We start from the raw sequence: 14,087 nt of genomic DNA, 5'->3' as shown, positions 1-14,087 counted from the left end.
TAGTATGCTTAATAGTATCTAATTTGAAAGATCAATTCTGTAAACTCTTTGTATGTTGTGTACTGTTTTAATCTTTGCTTATGTAAAATTAATTTCATAAATAACATGTATATACAAATTATTACATAAAATTATTTCATAGGTGAGTCTCAGAAAATTACTTAGTTTGGTAGGAAAGATAATTTGGTGGCTAATGCTGAAGACTAGATTCACCACAGAGGTTTTCTAGGTCTTCACATGGAAGGTACCTGTCTGAAATTGTGAACTTCTTACGGTCACTGTGAAACTCAGCGTGCGGGTGACTTTGGACAGTGCAAAAGCTTACCACAGTAGTTCTGCTGGATGTTCCCACATGCATAAAGAGTCAGCAACAGTGAGTGTACTAGCTCCTGGATTCCCACAACTCGGAGCTTATCATATTCATGCAAACTTAATTTCTAGCATTGACTCTTGCAGCCAAGCCAGATATATTCTAGACTTCCTTGTTTCTGACCTGGAATTATCTTCCCAATGCAGTGGTTTCCTAGACAATCATTTTAACTTTAGTTATGTCAGTTGATGTAGTTGTACAGCACAGCCCTGCAAATGGTTATACATGTGCAACTAAAAGGCAGGCAAACTGTGGTATTGGGAAAGACTAGACTGAGATTTATTAGCACCAAGCATATTTTTGTGTGTAGCTACATCCTTTGTCTCTAAACAGATGAATGCTGGAGATGATTTGGAAAGTAGACGAGGTAACTATTGCTCTTTACATGTTTTATCATTCATTTATTTATTTCCTGATCTTTACTGGGACAGGATGCTGTTTATGATCTGACCAAGCACAATATTTCTTATGTTTCATCATGCAATCTGTGCAGCTTTGTCTTCATTATACAGATTATGGCTGATGCACTTGACTCCCAGAAAGAATTTGTAGTGGCTGCAGTGCTCAGTTAAGGTTTCAGTGTTTGAGTGAGGTTTGAGTAAAGGAAAAAAACCTACACAATAACTGAGCTTGTTCTGCAGAGAAAACAGTCTCTTAAATACATCCAGAAAGACACACAGCTTTTAGTTTGAAGCTTCAACAAAAGGAAAAAAAAATTAAAATTTTTTGTTTGCTTATTAGTGCTAGTGGCTAATCATTTTCACTGAAAAAAATACAAAAGTAAACTATTCTGCTGAACCAAAGAAAAGGGCTAGGGTTCAGCTTTCTAAAATGATACATAGAAACTGTCTTTTTTTTGAAATCCAGATTTACAGACTTTCAGCTCATTAGGAATCCAGAATACTGTCTGGGGGGAAAAAATGTTCCTATTAAAATGTGCATTTGTTAAAATAGTTGTTGTTTCAGAGCATACTCTGATGCTGTAATTAGTTCTTGGATTAGGTTGAATGAATGTTCTGTAAGTAGAGGGTACACATACTTGCAAATGTTCATCCTATAAGTTAAGAGGCTTTTTTGCATCCATGAAACTGCAAAGACCTATTTTGACTACTAGCTCATGAAAATGTTAAAGTGGTTTGTGTGTTGCTTACCTCTCTTTAATGCCAGTTAACATTCTTCCCTGTGTATAGTGGGAAAAGCATAAATTTGAGGTGAGAAGGGGAAAAGGGAACAAAGGCATTAATTTTTTGTTTGTGTGTTTGTTTTCCTTAGATTTCTTGCTCTTAGGCCAAAACCTTTTATTTAATTGATTTCTCATATTGCCTTATATATCACTCTGCATACTGAAGATCATCAAGAAAGTCTGGTTTTGCTACATATCACACTAATTGAACAATCCTCTGGAAACATAAATGGCTACTCAGGATCATTTGAAACATTCGTTTACATTTTTTTCAACCTCTTTCCAACCTCCTCTTCCTCATTTTTTCCCAAGTTTCAAGCAGGAAAAATCCTCCTGGTGACAGCATTGTCTACCAAGAACAGTTCAGGCTTAAACTTTAATACTTTGTTACAGCTTTTCTTCAACTTTTAAATGTATAGTAAAGTAAACTTTTAAAATATGTTACACGTTACAAGGGCACAGAAGCAATGTCAGTATGCACTAAAGGATGTTGAATTTTGACCGACATAGTGCTCTCAACAGTAAAAATATTTTATCATTGTGGTTTCCTTCTCTCTATTTAATGGGCTACTTATGGATCTGTGCTTGTTCTTTTCCTCAGATATTAGGATTAAAGAAGAGGAGCCTGATCCAGAAGAGTGGCAGCTCAGTGGTGATTCTACACTGAATACCAATGATCTAACACATTTGAGGGTACAGGTGGTAGATGAGGAAGGGGACCAACCACATTAAGAGACTGCGACGAGTAGCTTGCACATGTCCCAACTGCAAAGAAGGTGGTGGAAGGTATGTACTGTTCAGTGTCATATAATTCATGTAATGATGAAAACAAATAATGAGTGAGGGAAATAAGGAGCAGTTGTCTGTAGTGAGAGAAAACTAGAGGCTTATGCAGTAAAGGGCTGCCACCTTTATTTATGGTTTTGCAGATGGATGGGCAGATTATTCTGTTCTCTCTGAGTTACTCCATTGATATTCGTTGGAAAAACCTGGAGTTAGATGCCACTTAGTACAAGTGAGGGGGATAGAACATTGCCCTAAATAATATAAAAATGAAATATTTTGGAATGTGCACATCTGTGATTGGCTTCCTATCATATGTCAAGGACTTGATTAAATCCTGTGTTTCTGCATTTCCTCACTGATTGAGCATTTTTTTCCACAGTTTGATTGCTTTAGAGTGTTATAAAAATACAGTTATCCTGGTTTTCTTATTCCTGGTTTCCTAAGAAAACCAAGGTTTGTATAAGAACTCTAAATACCAAATTTTGAATTGACAGGTTGTTTTCAGTCAAGGTTACTGGAGATATGGCTAACAAAGAGGTACTAAGTTCCAATTGCTATAAAACTTCAGGGCTGCATAGGGAGTAATGTTTTATTATTTTTTAAATTATTTTTTTTAGAAAGATTCTATTCTATTCCAAAACACTTCCTTTTAAACATCTTGATTATGGATACAAGAGAGGAAGTGGGGATAATAGGCTGCCTTTTACATGTGAAAATATTTAAGTGTTTGTGCTTGGTATAATTGTTTGGGGGCTTCTTTCTAGTACACTAAAATTTGTACATTTTGATAATAGTTTCTTCTCTAAAATGGAAGTCATATTTATGTGGGAATTATAGTCTCAGTTACAGAGTTCTCTTAAAAGAACCTGTCAGTGTCTTGTGGATCTAAGAGTGCTGACTGAATATGTCTGTTGTCAAGTCTCTTGTGGTTTTTTTGCTGTGTATTCTAGATACCTTCTTAGCAAGCATGAGAGGTAATGTCTTAGGCAGCCATGCCAAGTAAATATTAAGTGCTTAAGACAAAAGCACTTTCGTACATTTAGAGTGAAGCTAGTGATGATATCTGCAGTTAAGGTTATATAGCATTTTTGTCCATCAGCTTCCTGTTGTTAAATTCCTATGTGTACTTTACTGAAACCTGGCACAGCCATTTCTAAGTTTTGGTGAACCTTGTCTCTGCCACATAGATCTGCCCAAAGTACACCCTGGATTGTGATTTGCTTCAGTCTGGGAGAAAACTCTGAAAATCTGATTTGCACTGGCCGTGCTCTTAGGAAACATAGAGATTTCACGTATTTTGTCTTGCTCGTGCTCTATTCCAAACTTCAGTGGCTTTAATGTAGAGACCTCTTTACTTTAAAATCCTCTTCCTCCTAAGTGGAGTTGCTATAATACCAAATTTTAAAGTTGAAGCCCAAGAGAGAGTCTTTTTGAGAGATGGTTTTGATGAAGTCTGGAAAAGGGTGTAGTCTGACTGAAACCAACATATAGGAATTTGGGAAGGAGCTGAAAAAAGATCTGAGACAGAGTTTAGATAGGTGAGAATCTGAAACCCACTGTAAAGGAAGGACTGGACACATTAAATGTACAAGTAAGTAGCAAAAGTAGGACAGGAAGTTGGAATGTGAGAAGAATTAGGACTGGAATAGAAACAGGATAATGAAGGAGACAATGGTGGGGAAACAGAAAAAGAGTGAAAGTGCCTGCAGTTGCCAGAGCAACTTTCCCACTGGAATGTAGAACTCCTTCACAGTCTAGTAAAAAGGAGTAAAGCCGCTTGAAGGAATATTGTCTTTCTCCCTCTGATACATGTTGATCATGTTCTGTAGCTGCTAGTTACTTGTTTATCTCTAGTGCTGTAATTCTGAGTTTTGATTTGGCTTTCAACTCTGGTGACTTGCAGAGTTTCAGATAATAGGACATTTGCTTGTATCAATTTCTTCAGATAGCATTCACAATTCTTAAAATTATGTTAAGGTTTCAAAACTGAAAATGTGGAAGTTGGAAGTTAAGATATCCTAGGCAACTTTAATCCCTTGTGCATACGCATTGTCATTTGTTTTCTAATTACATGACTGCGTATTTTTTTCATATGACCCCAGTGGTGTTCAGTGGATGGAATGGATGATGCACAGGGAGTGAATCAGGGCTGTGTAATGATTGGCACCTGCTTCACTTATTGCAGAAATTGGAAGGCATTTAAGGAATGAGATATGGGACTGCAGTAACAGGGGTCTGAAGTTTTGGAGGTGTTTGTCTAGCCACCCCACCTTTTCCGCTGCAGAAGTACTAAGTTAATCCTGTTAAGAAGTTGATTGAGTTGAATTGTGAACATCTACAGTACTCTAAGAAAATACACTTCTGCTATATCAAACTTGACACCTCAAGCTGGTGGGTGTTTGACAGTTTTGGCCTTTATCTCTTTCTACCTCATATTTTGAGGTATGAAATGATTGTACTAGTTCAAGTTTGCTACACAGGAGTGTTGCAAGATGATAAATTCGTTAGTGTTTGTGAATTGCTTAGATACTGAGTGTTGTGAATACCCATGATGAAGAAGAAAAAAAAAAACCTAGGGAAATGAATAATTCTGTATTTAAGATAGTACTTAAATAATATTTAACTAGTGAGACAAGAAAAGCGCATTAAATCCATATGAAAAAGCTGAATAGCATTTCACTCAATGAATCGTATTCCTCCTGTGCACTGAATAGGGTAGGAAAAGGTAGTACATGGCTTCACATATGCAGACTTCATCATAATTTCATCTTTTGTGTGGCCTTAGTTTTAGCATTTCTTGTCTTTTCTGTTTCTGGATGCAAAGGGGAGTTGAGGGGTCCTTTCTGTTTTTTTTTTGTTGTTGTTGATTTTTGTTGGTGGGGTTTTTTTTGGTTTTTTTTGGTTTTTTTTTTTTTTTTTGTGACTCGATACAGAATTAGACTACATTGCAGTCTTCTAAGGTTTTCTATTAGTACCAGTCCTGTGAAGTAGGAAGCCACTGTTATCTTTACCTTACTTGGCAGGAGGGAAGTAGGAAAGGAAGAGAATATTAATTGTGTCAATTAAACCCTTCTAGCCTCAAGCTTATATAGTAAATGGAGGATAAGCAGAGACAGAGAGAGATGTACCTCAAAGGATGACTCTGATCCCAAACAGACTCTGCTAGGTTTCTAGTTAGGTGGAAATTTTACCCTCCTCTCAGTTACATCTGAAGGTTTTACCCTCCTCTCAATTACATCTGGAATTACACTGAGATGTAACTACTACTATCTGGATGTATAGAGAGGAACAGTGTTTCTGAGTACCACTTCAGGTATGTAACTCTAAAATACACATTCTTAAAATAATTAATAAGTATATGTTTTACCCTTGAAATACTTTATGTTCATCCTGGAACTACTGCTGGACTGAAAGTCCAGTTTCTCAGTGGATGAAGGTGTCTCGTGCTGAAACTGTTGCATTCTACATGGTTACTGGGATATGTGGTTTCTGATCTTTGTAAAGCTAAAGTGTACTATGAAAATACTCGATTTGAAGACTCCAGTTAAGGAGTAGGCCTGACTCATATCCTTTTGCTCAGTGATGATGGCTATTGGCCAGTGCAGCAAGCAAGGCCTCTTAGCATGATGTGTTAGGGCATAGTGCCAGACTGTCACAGCTGCAAAGTGTCTGGATAGAATTTGGCTCATACCCAGTCAGTTTAGAGCACACATGAAGCAAACATGCAGTTGCCTATATGAAGCTGTGTAGAATAAATACATTTAGTTACTCGTTCACAGTAGTCTTTTGGATTTCATTCTGTGAATCCCTAACTTTCCCCTCACTTTGAACTTTGGAGTCCGGTAAGGAATTCTGTCACCAGTTAGGTGAGGTGCTTAGAGTTATGTATCCTACACCACCTATGCACAGTAAGCTGACCATGAATTGAACCTTGGGTTCCTTCAGTCTAGACTAAATGTGAAATTAAGCAACTTCAGATGCTTGACTTCGAAATCTTAAAATTATTCTAAGGGAATTTTGATGTGATTTCATGTCATTTGTGTCACATTTATGTACTGTATCATGCCAAGTTACAACATTTACTGATTATTGTGGAGGGGAATAGTGTAGTATATATGGAGAAGGTGTGAGGATGAAATACCAAATAAAAAAATATTCTATATATGGAAATATATTCTCAAATGCAGAAATACATTTTGTTACAGTGAGCACAGGCTGAGCAATTTTAGGGTTACATGGAGTTGGACAGGCAATTAAAGACAAAGATCCTGAGAACTTTTTCAGTTACTGGGATTGTATAATGGAGGAGAGCTATGGGTGTTCCTTTGCCTTGTATCACCATTGCTGGGTGCCTTGAGCCACCAGACGAAAGGACCTGAAGAACTGCTGTCTAGAACTGAAGTATTAGATGAAGGTGACGTAGAGCCTGAGAACTCTGGAACTAGTTGCAGTAAGGCAAAAGGAGGAATACATAAAATTTCTTCCTTAGAGTCTGGGGAGCTGGGTGTTTGGAGAGTGAGTTTTGTGTGGTGGCCTAGCCACCTGCAGAAGCTGAGAAACTAGGAGAGAAAGGGGGCAATCTAAAGACATTTTGCTAAATGCCTTTGAGATTGGCTCAATGTTCAAAACTTGTGAATATGAAGCTTTTGTGTAGATGGCATAGTGCAAAGTTAAATGCCTGACATTACAGTTAATTTTGCTTTTTAATCTTGGCTTGAGGGAAGGCCATAGGAGAGTTTGAATCTGACAGTTTAGATGTAGCAAAGGTTACCAAAAACGGATGTTTCAGCTGAAGTCAGAGATGTAAAAAAGGCAATGTTTGTCCTGGTCAAAATAAGTGATCTTCTTTTGGGACATTTGAAAAAGGAAGATTAAGTCAAAAGTATTATTGCCAAGACTAATAATGATGGAAGAGCTTAAGAAGTCAGGTCAGATGCCAGATAATTTTTTTCATGAAAGTTATAAACAAGCTGAATAAAACAGGGAGGTGAACTTCCTGTGAGGCTAAGGATTGAGGGGTGGCAGTAAAACCAGAAAAATTAAATACATAAGCACAGTCTTTTCTGTTACCATATGCATAGGCTCATATGAGTCTACTGCTATCACATCAGGGTCAAAAGCTTTCTGGACTCTCTACTTCTATGGACATTGAATTTGCACTGAAGTGAAAACCTACATTGTCATGACAAATAATTACTATGTGATAGTTTTTTCTCCTGAGACAAAATGACTAATGAAACACTATGAAGATTGCTCTATGAAGTCTATGAAGACTTCTTAGATACATTTTCTAGGACTTAATTTAATTTTATCTCTTTACTTTTCTGGACAGTCTGGCAGGTTTTAGGTGCGTGTGTGCTTAGGTTGGAATTCCCTTTAGATGCTGTGAGTTTTTAGAGTGAGTTAATTCTGTGCCTGTTCAGAAATGCTTCCTCCAAGTGCTAGCTCCTTAAAGTACACATTTTACCCTGAACCCTCATTAGATCTAACCAGAATTATTATGAATGCAGGAATGAAAACCTAGGTCTAATAGTTGCTTGGCAAATCCTTTAGCCACTGGACTGCTAGGCAGAAATTGAGCACCAAATTAAAGGAAAAAAATTGCTGTGGGGAGGCAGCTGAAGATTGTGTAATCAGCCATGGAGGATGGAGTACCCAAGACTGTGATTTCAGAACCCACTTAAGCTGTTCTAAGTTAACATTGCTAATGAATAAGGTGGCCTGATGCTTGGCTGCATTTTCCAATCTCCTCCCTTGAACCAGCATTTACCATTCATACAGCTGTGTTGTCTGACAGACCTATTCCTTGGAGTGCTCCTTTCAGCAGCAGTAAACACTTAAATTGGCTAAAAATCAGTCAGCCATGACATCCACAGAATCACAGAATGTTAGAGATTGGAAGGGACCTCGAAAGATCATCTAGTCCAATCCCCCTGCCGGAACAGGAACACCTAGATCAGATCACACAGGAACGCATCCGGGCGGGCTTTGAATGTCTCCAGAGAAGGAGACTCCACAACCTCTCTGGGCAGCCTGTTCCAGTGCTCTGTCACCCTCACTGTGAAGAAGTTTTTTCTCATATTCAAGTGGAACCTCCTATGTTCCAGCTTGAACCCATTGCCCCTTGTCCTATCACTGGATGTCACAGAGAAGAGCCTGGCTCCATCCTCCTGACACTCACCCTTTACATATTTATAAACATTGATTAGGTCACCCCTCAGTCTCCTCTTTTCCAGGCTAAAGAGACCCAGCTCCCTCAGCCTTTCCTCATAAGGGAGATGCTCCATTCCCTTAATCATCCTGTGCTGGCCAGACTGATCTCTCTCTCTGGGTCTTCACAGGCAATTTTCTCTCTCTGGTGATTTTATTAAAAAAAAAAAAAAAAAAAAAGGGAAAAAAAAAAAAAAAAAAAGGTTAGGCTTTTGTGTTAAGTGCTTCTAGGCTTTTGTGTTAGGTACTTCCCTTGGATCAATCACCTACTGCCTTAAAATAGGCATCAAGCTCAGTAGTCTGGATTATACTATCTGGGAATTATGTGTTCATTTTGATGTTATTTTTTTTTTTCTGAAATACCAAGGAATTAATTTAAATATTAGCAAGATCAGCTGTTTCACTGCCACTCCTTTTAGTGGAAATATTCAAGTTAGTATGCTTGTCCTCCAACCCCAAACTGCTTCTCAGGATTCCCCAAGATGCCAAAAGTCCCATCTGTTCTCTTCCCAGTTGCCAAGATCTCCAGTTTCCGTTTTGGCACTTGCATTCATTTGTGTTTTTCTTTGCCAAAACTGTCTTTGTTATGGTAAAAACTGAAACTGGGAGAAATTTAAAATATGGGCACTTCAGCACTGAAGTTAGTACAAACTGCTGTAATGATTGTATTTCCAACTTCATATACATGTATGCTTGCTAAAGATTACACTTCTGTCATTTGAATTTCACATGCTTTTGAATTTATAGTTTGTTGCAGAATTGGGGTAGCATTGTAGAATTTAATTCCAGTTTCTTGTGGACTGTACGAGGCTCTGATTGTGTTTGAAAGAAAAATGGGAAGCTGCTCAGGTTTGTTTGCAGATCTATTGGTATATGTAACCCCATTTACATGTATGACCAGTATCTAGGAAGAATGTATTAAAATTAATAACTTCTCTCTCTCTCTCTTTTTTTTTATTTTTTTATTTTTTATTTTTTTAAACAGAGGCTCCAACTTGGGAAAAAAGAAGCAACACATTTGTCATATACCAGGGTGTGGCAAAGTATATGGGAAGACTTCACATTTGAGAGCTCATCTCCGCTGGCATTCTGGAGAGCGTCCATTTGTTTGTACTTGGATGTTCTGTGGCAAAAGGTTCACTCGCAGTGATGAACTTCAGCGACACCGAAGAACGCACACAGGTTTTCAATCTTTAGTTCTGATGCATTTAACTAAAAGAGTGTCATGGAGAGGGCTCGGATAAATAACTTTTAAGAGGAGAACAGATCTTTGTGTTGGACTGATTTTTAATGTGTGTGACTTTTCTAAAATCAGCTAAATACTTAGAGCTATATATACACTTTGGTTTCTTTAGCAGGTCTGAGGAGGAAAAACAGCTACCTTTTTTAATTCAGAACTGACATTTAAGCTAGTATTTAATATAGCTTAATCAGAATACATTGATTCAGGTTCCTCAATGCATTTCATTTGTTTGAACCAGATTAGAACTGTTATCCAGCTTAAAACTTCAATAATTTTCTCTCCTTTTAAAAAAGAAAAATAAAAATAGAGGGCTATATGTCAAAGAGATAGATGTCATTCACAAAATCAGCGAAGAGCATGTGATGGAGCATTGTTCTACATCTTCTAGTTTCATGGTTAGACCACCCATTAAGGACTTCAGGTTCACATTTCTCCTTTTGACTAATACAAAGAAAAGAAGTTAGTCTAGATCTTCCACCTTTTCAAGGAGCAGTTTGTTTCAAATCTGTTGTCTGTATTACCTGTTTTCCTACAAATGGAACCTGTAATTACATTCTAGAATATTGACACTGCAGGATGCTTGCCTTTTAAAATTAGACTATGAAAAACCCAGTGGCAATAAATAAATAATTTATGTGCTTATCAGCACTTACATTGCTTAGAAAATCTCCTTTGCAGTGTAAATGAAAAATATTTCACATTTTGTACCTAATGGTGTGCTTTTGTAAGAGATGTTGGATGCTTGAACCAAAGCTGGATTGTCAAGGTCTGTCTGGATGGACAGTAGGTGGGCTTAAAAAAAAAAAAAGAGACCAATTGAATAATTTAGCTCATAGGGTATGGTTAATGGATCCTAGCATAGCTGCATACCGATAAAAAGTAGAGTACTGCAGGGATCTATCCTTTGACCTGTGTTAACATCTTTATCACTGACCTGGAAGAGGCAACAGAATGCAGGCTTCTTAGGTTTGTGGGTGATGCCAAACTGGGGCGATCAGTCAGTGCATTTGAGGGCAAGGCTGCTGTTCAGAGGGACTCAGGCTGAAGGAGTGGGCTAACAGGAACCTTATGAAATTCAGCAAGAATAATGCAAATGGGATGGAATTAACCCTTGCAGCAACACAGGCTAAGCTCTACTGAAAAGTACCTGGGAGTCTTGACAGACACCAAGAACGTGAGCAAGAGCCAGCAGTAAAGATGGCCAGGGCTGTATCAACAGAAGCAGAGACACTAGTTCTAGGGCAGTGATTATCCCCTTCTCCTCAGCACTGGTTGGACTGCATCTAGAATATTGCATCTAGTTTTCAGCCCCCAATATAAGAAAGACATTGATCAGCAGGATTTAATTCACTAAGGACAACCAAGATGATCAGGAAGCTGGAGCATTTGCCTTATGAGGAGAGGCTGTAGGAGCTGGGCTTATTCAGCTGCATGAAAAGAACACTAAGGGCAGGGGGGACCTTATTATCAACTTTCTAGTACCTGCAAGGCCACTGTTAAGAAGACAAAGACAGACTTTTCATGGTGGTACATTAGTGGGAGGATGAGAGACAACAGACATAAATTGAAACAAGAGAGGTTCACACCAGATATAAATAAAAACTTTTTCATTGTGAGGACAGTCAGGCACTGGAACAGGATACCCAGAGAGTTTCTGCAGTCTCTATCTTAAAGGTTTTCAAGACCAAACTGGATAAATTCCTGAGTAACCAGGTCTGACTTCATAGCTAACCCTGCTTAGAGAGAGATCAAACTAGAGATTCCAGAGGTCTCTTCAAACCTGAATTAGTCTCTGATCTTGTCTGTCAGTCTTAAGTGTGATTCTGCAGGAGCTTGTATGATCTTCCCTGTCCATCATTCAGCAGGTCTTGTTCTCCTCATAAAAGGTATTTATTGGTAAAAACTGCAGTGAAACTTACCAGCCTGAGGATATGAGATGGCACTATTCTTTAACTTGCCTGAAAGATCTCCCCAAACTCAGTGAGACACAGAAAAGTAGATCAGTTCTTTTAAAGGATTTGTAAAGGGGTGTCTAGAAATTTAACACACAAGTTTATGATGTTGGATTGCTTTTTTCTTCAGTATAGATGTTGTTAGAATTCTGACTCTTAAAGGCAGAAAGTTATTTCAGTTTTTGGTGTACACATGATATTTTTGAAGTTCTTGAAAACATTTTTTTTTCTTATTTCCTGTGGCAGGTGAGAAGAAATTTGTCTGTCCAGAATGTTCAAAACGCTTTATGAGAAGTGACCACCTTGCCAAACACATTAAAACACACCAGAATAAAAAAGGTATTCACTCTAGCAGTACAGTGCTGGCATCAGTAGAAGCAACGCCTGATGATACTTTGATTACTGCGGGAGGAACAACACTTATCCTTGCAAATATTCAACAAGGTTCTGTTTCAGGAATAGGAACTGTTAATACATCTGGCACCAGCAATCAGGATATTCTCACCAACACTGAAATACCTTTACAGCTTGTCACAGTTTCGGGAAACGAGACAATGGAGTAAATATTACACAAGATACCTATTAATTGTGGTTATTTTTATACAGTAGTGAGAAGAATATTGTTCCTAAGTTCTTAGATATCTTTTTATTGATGTGCAAAAATTTTTGGATTGACAGTAACTTGGTTATACATGACACTGAAATGCCTTACTTTGTATGATATTCCATAGTATATTAAAATGGTAAAATTGCATGGGTTTTGTAGGTACTTTTGGAATCTAGAAGAGATGAAATTTTACCAAGTTATATTAAAAAAAAAAAAAAGAATTTAACGATGGAAATGGTAGTCTAACCAAATGCATCAATCCTGTGTGGTTTAGTGTAAAAAAATGAGAACATGTTGGTATTTATCTATTGTAAGATAAAAGAAGTTGATGGGTGAAAAGAAATCATGTTATGATAAAAGAAATTTTGTAATTTTCTTGATGACTGGAATTTTTATTATGCATAACTGACAAATCAAGTTTCCAAGCAAATGTTACATAGTGTAGGCTTTACTTAGCTCATCAACTTGTCATTTTGAAGCTAATTATTTTAATTAGGTTAACTATGTACAATATTTTAAGCATTACTCTTGTAAGATTTTGAAAACTACATTTTAACATGGAACTCTAGGGATAGTCACCTTTTAAATCCTATTGAAAAGCCATGTTTAAGATTTAATTTGCCAAAATATGATGTCTTGTTCATATTCTTTCAATAACCAAGGTGGGCAATATAACCAATGTTTAAAAAGCTTAAAATGTAAAAAAAAAAAATATGTATAGGTTGAGGCATTTGGGTGGTAAGGCAAATGTTATAGTGAAGTATATCCCTTCTTTTGAACATTGGAGGACCAAAAATAAGGTGTATTGCGTCTCAGCACTGATTTTTATCAAATCTTTTTCCAAAAAAACATCTGTCTGCCAGGGCCTTAAAAGCCATCATGTAAATTACCAGTAAAATATAACATATGCAAATACAACAGAAAAATCACTTCCATATTAACAGTACTCCCAAACATATGGATATAGTCATAGTGAACTGGGGGGGTTATGAGGTTTTTATTTGTTTGTTGTTTAGTTTTTGGTTAGTCGATCTGCATTTAAATATCAGCCATCTTTCCTTTTTTGCTTCTTCCCTTAAAAATTGTATGTATCCAGTACATTTAACTGATATACATATATGTTTTTTATTATGCTGAATTTTCTTTTTATTTTTTAATTACTGTTTATATTTTCAATTATAGAAAAATGTACAAAATGAAGTTATATAGCCAGTCTGTAAGTGCTATACCATTTTCAAAAAATGTACAACAATAATTACTGCAGTTCACCTATTTACAAACATTTGGAAATCTGTTCATTTGTTATTCTTAAAACCACCTCAAATTTAAAGGCTACCTTATTGTACGTTTAAAGTGTATTATAACAGTGTGGTAGTTAATAAAACACTATTTTTTTTTCTTTTGACTTGAGTTTACTGTACTTCTTGATAACTAACAAGGTGTAATTTCATAATACCTTTTGGTAACCTGAGATGTTCTATTATTTTGTGCTAGATGATGGGAAGTAGAGATGGTGTTTCCATTCCGTATGGGCAAGGAGATGGTGATACACCACCTCCTCGGTCTCAAAAAAAAACCCCATCTGTATGTGCACAGACATGCATGTGCTATATACTGTGTTGGTGTAGTGAATTTGATCTTATGGTGAGCAGGGCATGAAAGAAACATGGGCCCTATCCTATAGAATATGAAAATAAAGTTTAATTTAAGTCCCTTGACACTTACATGCCACAACA

General features: G+C 37.0%; 1 protein-coding gene across 1 annotated transcript; it reads left to right on the top strand.

Annotated features, from left to right (window-relative positions):
• The first annotated feature begins 2,126 nt into the window (after nt 1-2,126).
• On the top strand, nt 2,127-13,756 carry LOC104472074 (transcription factor Sp3-like). Its single transcript, XM_010087618.1, is given in 4 exon segments — nt 2,127-2,281; nt 2,283-2,339; nt 9,535-9,731; nt 11,991-13,756. Coding segments are annotated over 4 exon segments (726 nt in total). The 3' UTR covers nt 12,308-13,756.
• Nucleotides 13,757-14,087: the final 331 nt, after the last annotated feature.

This window comes from Pterocles gutturalis, unplaced genomic scaffold (genome assembly GCF_000699245.1).
Source record: "Pterocles gutturalis isolate BGI_N339 unplaced genomic scaffold, ASM69924v1 scaffold18601, whole genome shotgun sequence".
In the NCBI taxonomy this organism is placed as follows: Eukaryota; Metazoa; Chordata; class Aves; order Pterocliformes; family Pteroclidae; genus Pterocles; species Pterocles gutturalis.
Note: the sequence above shows the minus strand (reverse complement) of the source record. Positions and strands in the feature narration are given on the sequence as shown.